Source organism: Lolium perenne, chromosome 6 (genome assembly GCF_019359855.2).
Source record: "Lolium perenne isolate Kyuss_39 chromosome 6, Kyuss_2.0, whole genome shotgun sequence".
Classification (NCBI taxonomy): Eukaryota; Viridiplantae; Streptophyta; class Magnoliopsida; order Poales; family Poaceae; genus Lolium; species Lolium perenne.
Window position 1 is genome coordinate 222,837,770 of NC_067249.2, and position 17,170 is coordinate 222,854,939.

The following is a 17,170-nucleotide window of genomic DNA, read 5'->3' on the forward strand; positions in this document are numbered from 1 at the left end:
AATGGGCCCAACATACCACAACAAAACAGAGCACAGAGAGAATGTTGGCACTGTCATGGTAGGTTCTTTCTTGGGCACAGATGCCCACAAATGCAGCAGGCCATCAGAATGATAGAATTACAGGGTTTGGATGAGGCAACATATCAGTTGGATCAAGGACTGCACGACCCACCTCCACCAGCAATTGAACAAGTCCAAGTTATGCCAATACCTGAAGCTGTGCAACCTGCAGAAAACGTTCCTGTAGCTCAAGCTGATGAAGTGGCAATGAGCATCTCTGCAGCTGCTTATAGTGGGTGCCCTAGTGACTCTACCATATCCCTACTCCTTCAAATAAACAAAACAGAAGCTGTTGCACTTGCTGATACAGGTAGCACAAGTACATTCATGGATATGGCTTTTGCCAAGAAAAATAAAATACCTCTTACAGCCATACCGGCCAGAACAGTGAAAGTAGCAGGTGGAGGCACTCTCACATCCAGTTTCATGGCACAAAACTGCAAGTTCACTGTTGAGGGACACAAGTTTGAAACAAACTTTCGTATCTTGGAGCTACAAGGTGCAGATGTCATATTGGGCGTCAATTGGTTTAAGCAGCACAACCCTGTTACTTTTGACTTCCTGGAAAGAAAGTTGACCATTGGTGTGCAAGGAAAATTGATTACATTACATGATCACTTGTTACCAGTGGATAACCTACTCATTTCTTCTAATACATGTAACAAGTTGATTGCTCAGGGGGCCACAGGCTATTTGCTCATTTACACAGCAACAACTGACGAAACTGAAGAACAGGTGACTGAACAGCATTCCAGTGGGATACAAACACTGTTAAATGCATTTAAGGATATATTTGAGACACCAAGTGGACTACCACCACCTAGAGATGTTGACCATCAGATACCACTGAAAGAAGGTGCAAAACCACCAAACATTCGCCCATATCGAATGTCCCACAGTCAAAAAAACATAGTGGAACAGATAATTAAAGACATGCTCCAGAGAAGAGAAATAAGGATCAGCAAAAGCCCTTACTCATCACCAATCTTATTGGTCACTAAAAAGGATAGATCATGGAGGCTTTGCACTGATTTTCGAGGCTTGAACGAGCAGACCATCAAAAACAAATTTGCTATACCAGTTATTGAGGATCTCCTGGATGAATTACATGGTGCACAAATATTCTCCAAGTTTGATTTAAGGGCAGGGTACAATCAAATACGTATGAAGGAAGATGATATTGCCAAGACAGCCTTCTCTACTCATATGGGTCATTATGAATACTTAGTGATGCCTTTTGGGTTGTGCAACGCCCCTGCCACACTTCAGCAACTCATGAATACAATATTTGCACCACACTTGAGGAAATTTGTGTTAGTATTCTTTGATGACATATTGGTCTATAGCAAGTCAAAGACTGAACATATGGAACACCTGCAAACAGTGCTCTCTATCTTCAAGCAACACAAGTTAAAGGCCAAATTATCAAAGTGTCAGTTTGAGCAGACACAAGTTGAATATTTGGGTCACATAATTTCAGGCAAGGGTGTAGCCACTGATCCAACAAAAATTAGGGATATAATCAAGTGGGAAATTCCAACAACAGTGAAGAAACTCAGGGGATTCTTGGGACTCACAGGATATTACACGAGGTTTATTCCTAATTATGCACATGTTTGCCAACCCCTTCACTCTGCACTGAAGAAAAATTCCTTTCAATGGGGATCAGAACAACAAAATGCATTTGAGAGACTCAAAGCAACAATGACCAATCCACCACTGCTAGCACTACCAAATTTCGAGCTGCCCTTCACATTGGAGACTGATGCTTGTGACACAGGCTTGGGAGCTGTCCTCATGCAGAATGCAAAACCCCTTGCTTACTACAGTAAAGCTCTATGGCCCCAAAACAAAACACTGTCAGTATATGAAAAAGAAGCAATGGCCATACTGCAAGCTCTAAAGAAGTGGAGGCATTATTTCTTGGGGAATAAGCTGGTAATCAAAACAGATCAATGTAGCCTCAAATACATTGCTAGCCAGAGACAGCTTGAAGGAATACAACACAAGCTGATGCTGAAGTTACTAGAGTTTGATTTCTCAGTACAGTACAAAAAAGGCAAAGACAATACAGCAGCAGATGCATTATCTAGACAATATCAGCCTGATGAAAACAGACAAATACAGGATCAATGTCTACCACTTGCAGTTGCTGTACCAACATGGACCAATGATATTACCAGCACTTATGAGGGAGATGAAGAATACACAAAACTCTTGCAAGAACTAACTATAAATCCTGCAAGCAACTCCAATTACTCAGCTCAATCTGGTGTTCTCAGATACAAAGACAGAGTTTGCATTGGTAGTGCTACTGACTTGAAACAGAAAATATTTGATTCTATTCACTCTTCAGCTTTTGGTGGACATTCTGGCACAAGAGTCACATACAGTAAACTGAAAAGGATATTCCACTGGCCAAAACTCAAAGAATATGTAGCTGCTAAAGTTGCATCTTGCCCTGTGTGCCAAATCTCCAAAACAGAGAAGGTACAGTACCCTAGCTTGTTAGATCCTCTCCACATTCCAGATACAAAATGGTCAGAGATTAGCATGGATTTTGTGGAAGGATTACCCATCTCTCATGGCAAGGATGTAATATTGGTGGTAGTAGACAGGCTGACAAAGTATGCACATTTTCTTCCCCTATCCCACCCATACTCAGTCAAGACAGTGGCTACTCTGTTTATTGATAATGTGATCAAACTTCATGGTCCACCAAGTGTGATCACATCTGATAGAGATAAAATTTTCTTGAGCAAGCTGTGGTCAGAAATTTTCTCTACAATGAAGATTTCCCTACACTTCTCCACTGCTTATCACCCTCAGTCAGATGGCCAAACAGAACGTGTGAACCAGTGTATGGAGCAGTACCTGCGATGCATGGCTTTTCAAGAACCAAAGAAATGGAATACATATCTGCCAGCTGCTGAATTCTGGTACAACAGCTGCTACCATACTGCCATCCAAATGTCCCCATTTGAAGCACTATATGAGTATCCACCACCAGTATTGGCTCAACTTCCAAATATATCACACTTGTCTCAGGAAGCTCAAGCTACATTGCAAGAGAAGGAAAAAATGATCAATGTTCTCCAACAGAATCTGGCAAGGGCACAACATAAGATGAAGAAATAAGCAGATTTGAACAGAACACCAAGATCCTTTCTCCTGGGGGATATGGTATACTTGAAGATGGTACCACAAAGAGAAAATGCTCCGGGCAGAGGTAATCCCTTGAAACTAGCTCCTCGTTGGTATGGACCATTCAAAATTGTGCAATTGGTGGGGAAACGTGCATACAAATTGCAATTGCCATCTGGTACACTACTACATGATGTTTTCCATGTGAGCCACTTGAAGAAACATGTGGGAAAATCAGATGTACCCTCTGCTGAATTACCGCTTGTCACACCTGACGACAAAATCAAGTTCTTTCCAACGGCCATTCTGGAACGCAGACAAGTACCTCGCCGACATGAGACAGACGACTATGAGGTGGGTGTTCCCCAATGGTTGATACAATGGGAGGGCCTGGAACCGGCAGATGCCACCTAGGAGGATGCGGAGTTCGTGCGGCGAACATTTCCAGCATTCAAGCCCTGAGGTCTTGTCTGGAGGGGGGAGGGCATTGTCAGGACTGTTCACTATCAGATGACAACAATCAACGGTCCTTGATATGCGTACAGCACGCGTCCGTTGGGAACCCCAAGAGGAAGGTGTGATGCGTACAGCGGCAAGTTTTCCCTCAGTAAGAAACCAAGGTTTATCGAACCAGTAGGAGCCAAGAAGCACGTTGAAGGTTGATGGCGGCGAGATGTAGTGCGGCGCAACACCAGGGATTCCGGCGTCAACGTGGAACCTGCACAACACAACCAAAGTACTTTGCCCCAACGAAACAGTGAGGTTGTCAATCTCACCGGCTTGCTGTAACAAAGGATTAGATGTATAGTGTGGATGATGATTGTTTGCAGAGAACAGTAGAACAATTGCAGTAGATTGTATTTCAGATGTAAAGAATGGACCGGGGTCCACAGTTCACTAGAGGTGTCTCTCCCATAAGATAAATAGCATGTTGGGTGAACAAATTACAGTTGGGCAATTGAAAAATAGAGAGGGCATGACCATGCACATACATGATATGATGAGTATTGTGAGATTTAATTGGGCATTACGACAAAGTACATAGACCGCTATCCAGCATGCATCTATGCCTAAAAAGTCCACCTTCAGGTTATCATCCGAACCCCTTCCAGTATTAAGTTGCAAACAACAGACAATTGCATTAAGTATGGTGCGTAATGTAATCAATAACTACATCCTCGGACATAGCATCAATGTTTTATCCCTAGTGGCAACAACACATCCATAATCTTAGAGGTTTCTCTCACTCCCCCAGATTCACGGAGACATGAACCCACTATCGAGCATAAATACTCCCTCTTGGAGTTAAGAGTAAAAACTTGGCCAGAGCCTCTACTAATAACGGAGAGCATGCAAGATCATAAACAACACATAGATATAAATTGATAATCAACATAACATAGTATTCTCTATTCATCGGATCCCAACAAACACAACATATAGCATTACAGATAGATGATCTTGATCATGTTTGGCAGCTCACAAGATCCGACAATGAAGCACATAAGGAGAAGACAACCATCTAGCTACTGCTATGGACCCATAGTCCAGGGGTAGACTACTCACTCATCACTCCGGAGGCGACCATGGCGGCGTAGATTCCTCCGAGAGATGAATCCCCTCTCCGGCAGGGTGCCGGAGGCGATCTCCTGAATCCCCCGAGATGGGATTGGTGGCGGCGGCGTCTCTGGAAGGTTTTCCGTATCGTGGCTCTCGGTACTGGGGGTTTCGCGACGAAGGCTATTTGTAGGCGGAAGGGCAGGTCAAGGGGAGTCACGAGGGGCCCACACGCTAGGGTGGCGCGGCCAGGTCTTGGGCCGCGCCGCCCTGTTGTGTGGCCACCTCGTGGCCCCACTTCGTTAGCTCTCCGGTCTTCTGGAAGCTTCGTGTGAAAATAGGCCCCTGGGCGTTGATTTCGTCCAATTCCGAGAATATTTCCTTACTAGGATTTCTGAAACCAAAAATGTTAGAAAACAAGAATCGGCTCTTCGGCATCTCGTTAATAGGTTAGTGCCGAAAAATGCATGAATATGACATAAAGTATGCATAAAACATGTAGATATCATCAATAATGTGGCATGGAACATAAGAAATTATCGATACGTCTCCCCAAGCTTAGTTTCTGCTCGTCCCGAGCAGGTAAACGATAACAAAGATAATTTCTGGAGTGACATGCCATCATAACCTTGATCATACTATTGTAAGCATATGTAATGAATGCAGCGATCAAAACAATGTAAATGACATGAGTAAACAAATGAATCATATAGCAAAGACTTTTCATGAATAGTACTTCAAGACAAGCATCAATAAGTCTTGCATAAGAGTTAACTCATAAAGCAATAATTCAAAGTAGAGGTATTGAAGCAACACAAAGGAAGATGAAGTTTCAGCGGTTGCTTTCAACTTATAACATGTATATCTCATGGATAGTTGTCAATGCAAAGTAATATAACAAGTGCAATATGCAAGTATGTAGGAATCAATGCACAGTTCACACAAGTGTTTGCTTCTTGAGGTGGAGAGAGATAGGTGAACTGACTCAAAAATAAAAGTAAAAGAAAGGTCCTTCAAAGAGGAAAGCATTGATTGCTATATTTGTGCTAGAGCTTTGATTTTGAAAACAAGAAACAATTTTGTCAACGGTAGTAATAAAGCATATGTGTTATGTAAATTATATATTACAAGTTGCAAGCCTCATGCATAGTATACTAATAGTGCCCGCACCTTGTCCTAATTAGCTTGGATTACCGGGATTATCGCAATGCACATGTTTTAACCAAGTGTCACAAAGGGGTACCTCTATGCCGCCTGTACAAAGGTCTAAGGAGAAAGCTCGCATTGGATTTCTCGCTATTGATTATTCTCAACTTAGACATCCATACCGGGACAACATAGACAACAGATAATGGACTCCTCTTTAATGCATAAGCATGTAGCAACAATTAATGTTCTCATATGAGATTGAGGATATATGTCCAAAACTGAAACTTCCACCATGATTCATGGCTTTAGTTAGCGGCCCAATGTTCTTCTCTAACAATATGCATGCTCTAACCATTAAATAAGTGGTAAATCTCCCTTACTTCAGACAAGACGGACATGCATAGCAACTCACATGATATTCAACAAAGAGTAGTTGATGGCGTCCCCAGGAACATGGTTATCGCACAACAAGCAACTTAATAAGAGATAAAGTGCATAAGTACATATTCAATACCACAATAGTTTTTAGGCTATTTGTCCCATGAGCTATATATTGTAAAGGTAGAGGATAGAAATTTTAAAGGTAGCACTCAAGCAATTTACTTTGGAATGGCGGAGAAATACCATGTAGTAGGTAGGTATGGTGGAACCAAATGGCATAGTGGTTGGCTCAAGTATTTTGGATGCATGAGAAGTATTCCCTCTTGATACAAGGTTTAGGCTAGCAAGGCTATTTGAAACAAACACAAGGATGAAGCGGCGCAGCAAAACTCACATAAAATACATATTGTAAACATTATAAGACTCTACACCGTCTTCCTTGTTGTTCAAACTCAATACTAGAAATTATCTAGACCTTAGAGAGACCAATTATGCAAACCAAATTTTAGCAAGCTCTATGTATTTCTTCATTAATAGGTGCAAAGTATATGATGCAAGAGCTTAAACATGAGCACAACGATTGCCAAGTATCACATTATCCAAGATATTTTACCAATTACTACATGTAGCATTTCCCGATTCCAACCATATAACAAATTAACGAAGAAGATTCAACCTTCGCCATGAATACTATGAGTAAAGCCTAAGGACATATTTGTCCATATGCAACAGCGGAGCGTGTCTCTCTCCCAAACAATGAATTCTAGGATCCATTTTATTCAAACAAAACAAAAACAAAAACAAACCGACGCTCCAAGCAAAGTACATAAGATGTGACGGAATAAAAATATAGTTTCAGGGGAGGAACCTGATAATGTTGTCGATGAAGAAGGGGATGCCTTGGGCACGCCCAAGCTTAGACGCTTGAGTCTTCTTGATATATGCAGGGGTGAACCACCGGGGCATCCCCAAGCTTAGAGCTTTCACTCTCCTTGATCATATCGTATCATCTCCCTCTCTTGATCCTTGAAAACTTCCTCCACACCAAACTCAAAACAACTCATTAGAGAGTTAGTGCACAATCAAAATTTACATGTTCAGAGGTGACATAATCATTCTTAACACTTCTGGATATTGCACAAAGCTACTGAAAGTCAATGGAATCGAAAAATCCATCAAGCATAGCAAAACAGGCAATGCGAAATAAAAGACAGAATCTGTCAAAACAGAACAGTTCGTAAAGACGAATTTTATTGAGGCATCAGACTTGCTCAAATGAAAATGCTCAAATTGAATGAAAGTTGCGTACATATCTGAGGACCACTCACGTAAATTGGCATAATTTTCTGAGTTACCTACAGAGAATTAGGCCCAGATTCGTGACAGCAAAGAAATCTGTTTCTGCGCAGTAATCCAAATCTAGTATGAACCTTACTATCAACGACTTTACTTGGCACAACAATGCACAAAACTAAGATAAGGAGAGGTTGCTACAGTAGTAAACAACTTCCAAGACTCAAAATAAAAATAAAGGTACTGTAGTAAAAACATGGGTTGTCTCCCATAAGCGCTTTTCTTTAACGTCTTTCAGCTAGGCGCAGAAAGTGTATATCAAGTATTATCAAGAGGTAAAGCATCAAAATTGGTGTTGGGAGTTTTCTCAACTATGCATTTTATCTTATCTATGTGAGTTTCAGAGGCTCCCTTTTCATTAGTCTTAGGTTTGCTATCCTCATCAAACAAATTTTCAGGTACAAGCCAACCATAATTATTTTCTAGAGCGTCACTCATTCCTAGGAGATTACAAGGTATTGTTGTCTTAATCTCCCCACCATCATTGATATTATTAGTGTACCTTACTCTCTCCATGTCCATCTTTTCAAGGATACTAACAAAATTGGTATAAGAACCAAGCATCTTATATTTAATAAAGACCTTTCTAGCCTCTCTTGCTACACCACCAAATTCTTTAAGAAGGGTTTCTAAAACAAAATCTTTCTTTTCCCCTTCTTCCATATCACCGAGTATAAGAAACATGTGTTGGATTATAGGATTGAGATTAACAAATTTAGTTTCCAACATGCGAACTAAAGAAGCAGCAGCAATTTCATAAGTAGGAGCAAGTTCTACCAAGTGTCTATCTTCAAAATCTTCAATGGTACTAACATGATTGAAAAATTCTTCTATATTATTTCTCCCAATTATAGACCCACGTCCTACCGGTATGTCTTTTAGGATGAACTTAGGAGGAAACATGATGAAATAAACTAAAGGTAAATAAAGTAAATGCAAGTAACTAATTTTTTTGTGTTTTTGATATAGAATATGCAAACAAGACAGTAAATAAAGTAAAACTAGCAACTAATTTTTTTGTGTTTTGATTTAGTGCAGCAAACAAAGTAGTAAATAAAACAAAGCAAGACAAAAACAAAGTAAAGAGATTGGGATGTGGAGACTCCCCTTGCAGCGTGTCTTGATCTCCCCGGCAACGGCGCCAGAAAATCTGCTTGATACGCGTACAACACGCGTCCGTTGGAAACCCCAAGAGGAAGGTGTGATGCGTACAGCGGCAAGTTTTTCCTCAGTAAGAAACCAAGGTTTATCGAACCAGTAGGAGCCAAGAAGCACGTTGAAGGTTGATGGCGGCGAGATGTAGTGCGGCGCAACACCAGGGATTCCGGCGTCAACGTGGAACCTGCACAACACAACCAAAGTACTTTGCCCCAACGAAACAGTGAGGTTGTCAATCTCACCGGCTTGCTGTAACAAAGGATTAGATGTATAGTGTGGATGATGATTGTTTGCAGAGAACAGTAGAACAATTGCAGTAGATTGTATTTCAGATGTAAAGAATGGACCGGGGTCCACAGTTCACTAGAGGTGTCTCTCCCATAAGATAAATAGCATGTTGGGTGAACAAATTACAGTTGGGCAATTGAAAAATAGAGAGGGCATGACCATGCACATACATGATATGATGAGTATTGTGAGATTTAATTGGGCATTACGACAAAGTACATAGACCGCTATCCAGCATGCATCTATGCCTAAAAAGTCCACCTTCAGGTTATCATCCGAACCCCTTCCAGTATTAAGTTGCAAACAACAGATAATTGCATTAAGTATGGTGCGTAATGTAATCAATAACTACATCCTCGGACATAGCATCAATGTTTTATCCCTAGTGGCAACAACACATCCATAATCTTAGAGGTTTCTTTCACTCCCCCAGATTCACGGAGACATGAACCCACTATCAAGCATAAATACTCCCTCTTGGAGTTAAGAGTAAAAACTTGGCCAGAGCCTCTACTAATAACGGAGAGCATGCAAGATCATAAACAACACATAGATATAAATTGATAATCAACATAACATAGTATTCTCTATTCATCGGATCCCAACAAACACAACATATAGCATTACAGATAGATGATCTTGAGCATGTTCGGCAGCTCACAAGATCCGACAATGAAGCACATAAGGAGAAGACAACCATCTAGCTACTGCTATGGACCCATAGTCCAGGGGTAGACTACTCACTCATCACTCCGGAGGCGACCATGGCGGCGTAGAGTCCTCCGGGAGATGAATCCCCTCTCCGGCAGGGTGCCGGAGGCGATCTCCTGAATCCCCCGAGATGGGATTGGCGGCGGCGGCGTCTCTGGAAGGTTTTCCGTATCGCGGCTCTCGGTACTGGGGGTTTCGCGACGAAGGCTATTTGTAGGCGGAAGGGCAGGTCAAGGGGCGTCACGAGGGGCCCACATGCTAGGGTGGCGCGGCCAGGGCTTGGGCCGCGCCGCCCTGTTGTGTGGCCACCTCGTGGCCCCACTTCGTTAGCTCTCCGGTCTTCTGGAAGCTTCGTGTGAAAATAGGCCCCTGAGCGTTGATTTCGTCCAATTCCGAGGATATTTCCTTACTAGGATTTCTGAAACCAAAAACAGCAGAAAACAGCAACTGGCTCTTCGGCATCTCGTTAATAGGTTAGTGCCGGAAAATGCATAAATATGACATAAAATATGCATAAAACATGTAGATATCATCAATAATGTGGTATGGAACATAAGAAATTATCGATACGTCAGAGACGTATCAGTCCTCGCTGCTCCGCTTCATCCAACGGCTCTAGTTCGTTTAGTTCAAATTCAAATGTAATAGGGATCGGTGCCCAGCCGGTTTGAACTGTGATTTGCAAACTTTGTAATCAAGCGTGGTCCTGCTCCTGCAGTATAAAGGAGTGGGAGAGGGTGGAAGGGAGGGACGCTAATAAAAACCCTAAATTTTCGGTCCTTTGTCTCTTTATCGCTTCCGGTCGAGCGCCGTGCTCGCCGTCCTTCTTCCTCGACTCCGTCGGCGACCACCGGGTCCTGACACTGTCCCGCGCCTCCCTTCCCATCCCCACCTCCGGCGCCTCCCCTCCCCGACCTCATCCTCGAAGCCCCTTTCTTCCCCGACCGGATCGCGTTGAAGCTGTACTCCGCCTTCATGATTTTCTCCACTGCGGCAACGATCGACGGTGGTCCGGTGAGTGTTGTAAACCCCTTCACTTCCTCTCCCGTTTTTCCTTTCCCTTTAACTTCTCTTCTCCGATCTGTACTGATAATGGTATTGCTCCAGATCCAGTATATCGGTAGTGAAGCCCTGGTGCTCTATGATGATGATATGAGCAAGTACATGCCCTTGAACTTGTTTTGTTGATTATGGTTACTAAGATTTCCTGTTGTCGGATTCACAGGTTGGTAATTTTGAGGAGGAAGAAGCCGTGGAAGCTATGGAATCTGGTGTAGATGGAATTATTGTTGAAGACCATGAAGAAGGTGGCATATGATTGGTCAAGTAATTTCACAGTTCCAATTTATTTTCTAGCTTCTATCTTGTGAAGTTCTTCACTTTTCTGTTGAAGTTCTTGAAATGAACAAGAAGGATGATCGTACTTTGCAGTGAGGACTTGTTTTCCCTTTGCGAGGTTATGCGATCCTGAATTGGAGAATGAAATATGTTCTGCTGTCTGAACTGAACTTGAGGTGCCGAGACATGAAAAGAAAGATCAGTGTTATCATTCGATCTGTCCAATTTTTAAAAATGGTTCTGATGTCAATCCGTAGTTCTAGTTATCTTCCCAGCATGTCGCAATTTCTTGTTTCTCAGTGTCATGTGTGCTGTGAACAACCTGCATCTAGGTGGAACGCAACTTTGAGGTGCATATGGATCTAATTCACCAATTATGCATTAGATGTCTACATTACATCCGTCGGAGCTCTCCTCCACTCGCCTTCATACAAGCGACAGGGAGTCGGCGATGCCACGTCACCGAGAGCTCGCGACCATTCCATCCGGCTACCGAGCCTATCTTGCCTCTCCCCTTTCCTCCGTTGGATCAACTTCCTCTGCTCCAACGAATTGAATCTCCTCTGCGCAGAGAACACCGGAACTCTTGGCGGTGGTATAACTTTATGGCATTTTATTCTGCTGATACTCATGTTTGTTGTTCATGGTAGCATATGAACAGAGCCACCAGTATGTCCATACTTCACCTTCTTACACTTTATTCTGCTGATACTCATGTTTGTGTTCTATATAAGTAATTTCAGCTTTGATGTCTCCTAGTATCAATTTTATATCTTTTTGGTATTGAAACAAGGGCTGATATTTCTTCAAATAGTTGTGGGCTTTTTAGTAATTCATCATTTAGATAGGAATTGTTCAGTGCTAAGTACATATATTATCAAGTGAACACTTTGCTTAATTTTAGCATAACATCAATCAAATAATTTGCATAAATCGATTAAGTATCTGGACGAATTGGCTCTTACAAAATCTTCAGTTTTCTCGTTGGATTTATGCTCATAATTCCTGGGATTTGACCTATGCTTAATGGATTCATGGAAGTCGCTATTTGGGACAGGAACACACCATTTGGCGAGCAGGAGCACCGCAGCCGGCGACGTGCTCGATTGCGCATTTGTCTAGAATCTTGTTTGAATTATTTGTGCAGTATTGTTTCTTCTTAGACTTTACAAAAAGCCACCCACTTATAATTTTATATAATTGTTATTATTTTCATTTTCTCAATTAAAGAACGATTATCTATTTATTTATGCGTCTGGCATTTGTAAAAAAAAAAAATGTAATTGTTTGCTGTGTTGTTTCAATTTTCTAGCTTTTACCCCAAATTTTGTAATACTCTTGTGTCTAGGAGGCTTGGATTTGCGTTTTCATCACCTGTTGTGGTTGTAACGAGCTGGCTACTAGCACATGCATCCATACATCTGTTGATTGATACGTACGGATGGACCATGCTAGCTAGCGAGAATGGAAGGAGACCCGAAGCAGGCGAGCGTGTCAGAGAAACAAAGAGAGACGCGCGCTTCAACCTGAATTCATCGACCTCCCCCTTGCTACCAAATGGGCTCGCGCATTTTCCCCGGGAATGGGAGGGTTTCCTTCCCGAGTGGCCGGGAAAATCTGGTTGGGGGCGTCCGTTCCCTGGGAATGGGTACCGCTGCGTCCAAACGAGGCCTGATTCATTGTTGGCTGCCGTGTTTATGTGCAGGTACCAAGGGGATCGGAGGAAGGAATTGAATGCCACTCGGAACACGGCTTGGTGGAGGTTGGTGGTACTGCTACGTGCGTGACGTGAGCCCGTGACCACGCCTTATCATCTCCACACTATTCCATGACTTTTACCTTAGACATTAGTAGATGGTACCGATGCATGCGCGCGTGTGCGTGTACTTAAATGATCCTCTAGTGGGATTTGATATATACTCCGTATGAGGCACTTGCAACACGACAACAGATGCGACAGACGGTGTAGTGGTGTTCTCATGGCCACGGGGAACAAGCCGAATAGAATGCGTACGTAGCAACTCATTCTGTTTTTGTGAGCAATGTAGTAAGTACTCCCTCGGCTGGCTCAGTAACATAAGATGTTTAAACTTTTTTATATATTTATCTATTTTGGTACTATGTATCTTGTCTACTTTTAGAGTGTAGAAGATTGCTTTATTATGGTGCGTATCTAGTTTATTTGAACATGTCTAAACGTTGAACAGAGGGAGTGGTACGGTAGATGTTTGAGCCAAATTGTTCGCTGATCACATAAACCCCGGATGGTTTTACAACAGACAAATACTCAGCTAACTAGTTAAGTGCCCGTGCGTTGCTACGGTATGTAAATTTATTTTTTCGTCACACATATATAAATACGATGCGCATGCAAAATTAGGTGTATAGTATTCCAGTAAAACGATGTGCATAACATATCAGGAAAAAATAGGTTGATATTACTCCAATTCCTGACATGTATACACTATACACTGATGCAAACGTCTTGCGAAAATTTAACGAGGACGTATCTTGAGTTACAGTTCATATCCTACATGGACCTTTCCTAAGTACCTGCTCTCGTTAAGCCTCTCCCATCGTAACGAGCAATCATTTGGTAAATTTGAGAAACGGAAGGAAGTAATTTTTCTTTCAAGATCCATAGTCACAGATATTGAAATAGTTTCATAGTACTATGATCGTACATATACTTATAAATATAATTATAAATGTGTGAACATTGACAAAGATTTCTGTCAAATGAAGACACAATACTTAAGAAATGGTACAATGGAAACCACAACAGAAAATTAATAAACGTATCTTTTCTTAGTGAACTCACTAACACCATGCATGTCAACGTGCTTAACATAGTCACAACAAATTCATAGTGCTTCTAGTTCTAGGGACTGGTAGATTAATTCCTTTCTGCCGGATATGTTGCTGCACCAAAGAATGTGTGAATCATTGTCCTATATCTGAATAATATAAAGGTGATAAATTTTGTAAAAACACTACTGCAACCTTTGTGAGTAATCATGATACATAATAACACACCACCATTCTTTCAAACCGTGATATCAATGGCAGCTAATAAGAACATGGTCGTATGCGAAAATATGCATGGAATTTTGAAAGCTACAGTACATGGTTAGGCAACAGTCTGACCATATTTTAGTTTTACGTGAATGTTGTGCATGTATGTATTTTGAATCATTAGCATAACTCAACCTGTGTGGAAAAAATTCTAATTCATCTGTTTAGGTTTCGATTTTTTGGGGCTGCAAGTCAGACCACCAATATGGTGCTCTTCATTCATTGTGTATTTTGAACAGGTTACGGGTACCTAAAAATGTACATAGCGTGGAATTGGGAATGTTGAAGTTTCTAGGAGCTAAATGTTCAGGTTGCCTCATTTCATACATAATAATAGATCTATTAAGCTCATCTTCAGAAATAAAATTATGGTTAATATATTAGAAAGCAACGTGCGACTTGAATGACATGTTTCCCATTTGTCACTATCAAAAACTAAGTTTGGGGCACAAAAACGTGAATGAACAATAATTGGTATTCGAGCAAAAAAATAAAGCAGGATGAATAATTGTATCCAATGCATAGCAGAAAAGACACATAAGATCATAAAGTGGTTCAACTTACGGAATATGGTCATGTAGCTTTGAGTCACTTTGCCTCTGCTCTAATGTATATCTTTTCACAAACAAAGATTTAAATAATACAAACAAAATGAGCATCACCATGCATCAGAAATACAGCTAAAGTTATAATTAAATGAGGAATGTTCGTCTTGTGCATTACATAAGTACAATACATGGACATAAAAGTGCAAGATAAAAAAGGGTGCCTTACAGAGTGGTATCATAGTTTTGAGATGCACCATCAAAAATACGTTGCAGTAAACTAAGTTGATCCAAAAAATAAACTATGGCTAATCCACAAAACTGAACGAAGCACTATTAGTACATTTGAAGTAAACCCAATGGAAAATAATAATAGATTAATTACCATAGATCAAGAATCTGCTCGTGGTAGACGACTCTAGTGGCCAGTTGTTATGAATTCAGAGCTCACCTCAGCCTTCCAACACCCAAATTGCTAGATACAGATCATCCGAGGGACAATAGATGGTAAATTATGTATGTGCGCGGTGCGTCATGTCTGAATATTCAAGAAGCTGGTGCAGCTTGATGCCGTCCGGACAATCTTGTCACATCTGGCGTAGGGCGATGTCGCCGGCCCTCGTTTTGGATGGACCTACTCGTCGAACGGCCAGCTCTAGCGCCGGTGCATTCCGGGAGACGCAGGCGCACCTGTTGGCAGCTAAGGAGTACACGCGTGCGGCCACACCACCGGGAAACCGCACCTCCTCCGGCAGCAGGTGTGATCCATGGATGCGCACCCGCTCGTGCCTAGGTTCATCGCCGTGTGGAATGTCGCATCTACTTTGTTTTGTTCGACGCGCAGCTGCACGCTGCAGGTTGCGTCCTGGCCGTCGTCGTTGTTGCAGTATTGCAGTTTTCCAGGTAGCCGTCCACCGGCGTAGCTCAGATTGGCAAAGGCAGCGAGAGGTTGTGCCTATGGCGGCGTCGAAGTAGACGTCAAAGTCGAGGGAGCTAGACAGAGACGCATCTGAGCAGGTCGAATTTGTGATTCCGTGTTAAGAAATTGCAAAGATTTGTTTTGATATGATAGCATATGTACCGTAGTTCCAAAAGGCATATTTTGGCAAGTAACAGGGAAATTTTGGGAAGTAACAATAAATGATGATTCGAGAGATTTTGGTCCTTAAGTGTTGATTTAACAACGGGAGAAGGGGGACGGTGCAGATGTGTTAAAATTTGAGCAGAGATGTCGAGGGATGATCGAACGGCCTGAATACTCCGAATCTCCTTCACCAAACGCGTTGTATGACGTACGACTAACTGGAATATAATAGTAAAGATATTAAACTAAAAAGACACTCAGCTAATACAGGGGTACTCAATTTTACACAATGAAAAAAAACATAAGCATAGAGAGTCCAAACAACACACAGGAAGGAACCATGAGGAGGCTAGCTGTAGGCGGAGTGATTTTGGCAGGGGAATCGGGAGCAGATATAGACATGGACGACGCTAGGCGGGTCACGGGCACTTGGTCTTGTTGCCGTGGGTGGTCCAGTCGGTGTAGCAGCTGCCGCAGGTCTCCCTGTTGCCGGCGGTGCCCGCCGGCACGCAGCGGCAGACGCTGCAGCACTTGAGGCACGCCCGGCTGCACATGTTCTTGCGCGAGTTGGCGCTGCACCTGAGGTCGCAGGCGTCGCCGCAGTCTGCGAGGACGGACACAGAGTTTCGGGATCAGCTAGCATTTCTCGCAACATCGATCAGGCTGATCTCTGAAAGCTGGGTGCAGGATGTACCTTTGGAGGGGTCGACGATCTTGTGGGGAGGAGGGCCGAGAGACGGAGCGGCGGCGGGAGGATAGTCGGCGGCCTGTCCATGATCCGGATCGAGGTGTTGAGAAACAGAATCGTGCAGCCGTGTGAGTGAGAAAGAATGGGGAGCAGATGCCATGGTATTCAGTTCTAGTATGCAAGAGAGCTTAAGCAGATGTAGTGTCGACTTGCCTTGATGGTGCTGAGCAGGAGGAGGGACACCGCCAACGCGGCCACCGCAGCCTTGCCGAGCGCCATGGTTTCTCTGGTCTCGTTGGAGCTTTCTTTCTTGAGCTATGGAGAGTGAGTGTGGAGTGAGTGATGGTTAAATAGAGTGAAGTGAAGAGGGGTGAGCACTTGCGCTGTGGAAATGGAAGTGATGGAGGCGCGTCAGGTGGAGGCCGGCCGGAGTCAATGAGCCAGGTTGGCTCCCGATCAGGTAGCACCCAGTAGGAGTAAATGTGGCCTGCGCGGCGGCAGCGATACTTACTTCACTTGCTCAAATCGCGTGAAAACTACAGCACATACCATGCTGCTTTACAGTAAGTAGCATATATTTGTTGCACAAAATATGGAAACAAGACAACTTTTGCAGCTAGAAAAGGCTGTTGCTCAACA

The 17,170-nt window shown here is 42.7% G+C and overlaps 1 protein-coding gene across 1 annotated transcript; it reads right to left on the bottom strand.

Annotated features, from left to right (window-relative positions):
* Nucleotides 1–16,058: 16,058 nt before the first annotated feature.
* Nucleotides 16,059–16,902, bottom strand: LOC127305788 (snakin-2). Its single transcript, XM_051336315.2, has 3 exons — nt 16,745–16,902; nt 16,538–16,610; nt 16,059–16,447 (listed from the first exon to the last, which is right to left on the bottom strand). Exons 1-3 carry the CDS (start codon nt 16,808–16,810, stop codon nt 16,263–16,265), a joined length of 324 nt encoding a protein of 107 aa, XP_051192275.1. The 5' UTR covers nt 16,811–16,902; the 3' UTR covers nt 16,059–16,262.
* Between the last annotated feature and the right edge of the window lie 268 nt (nt 16,903–17,170).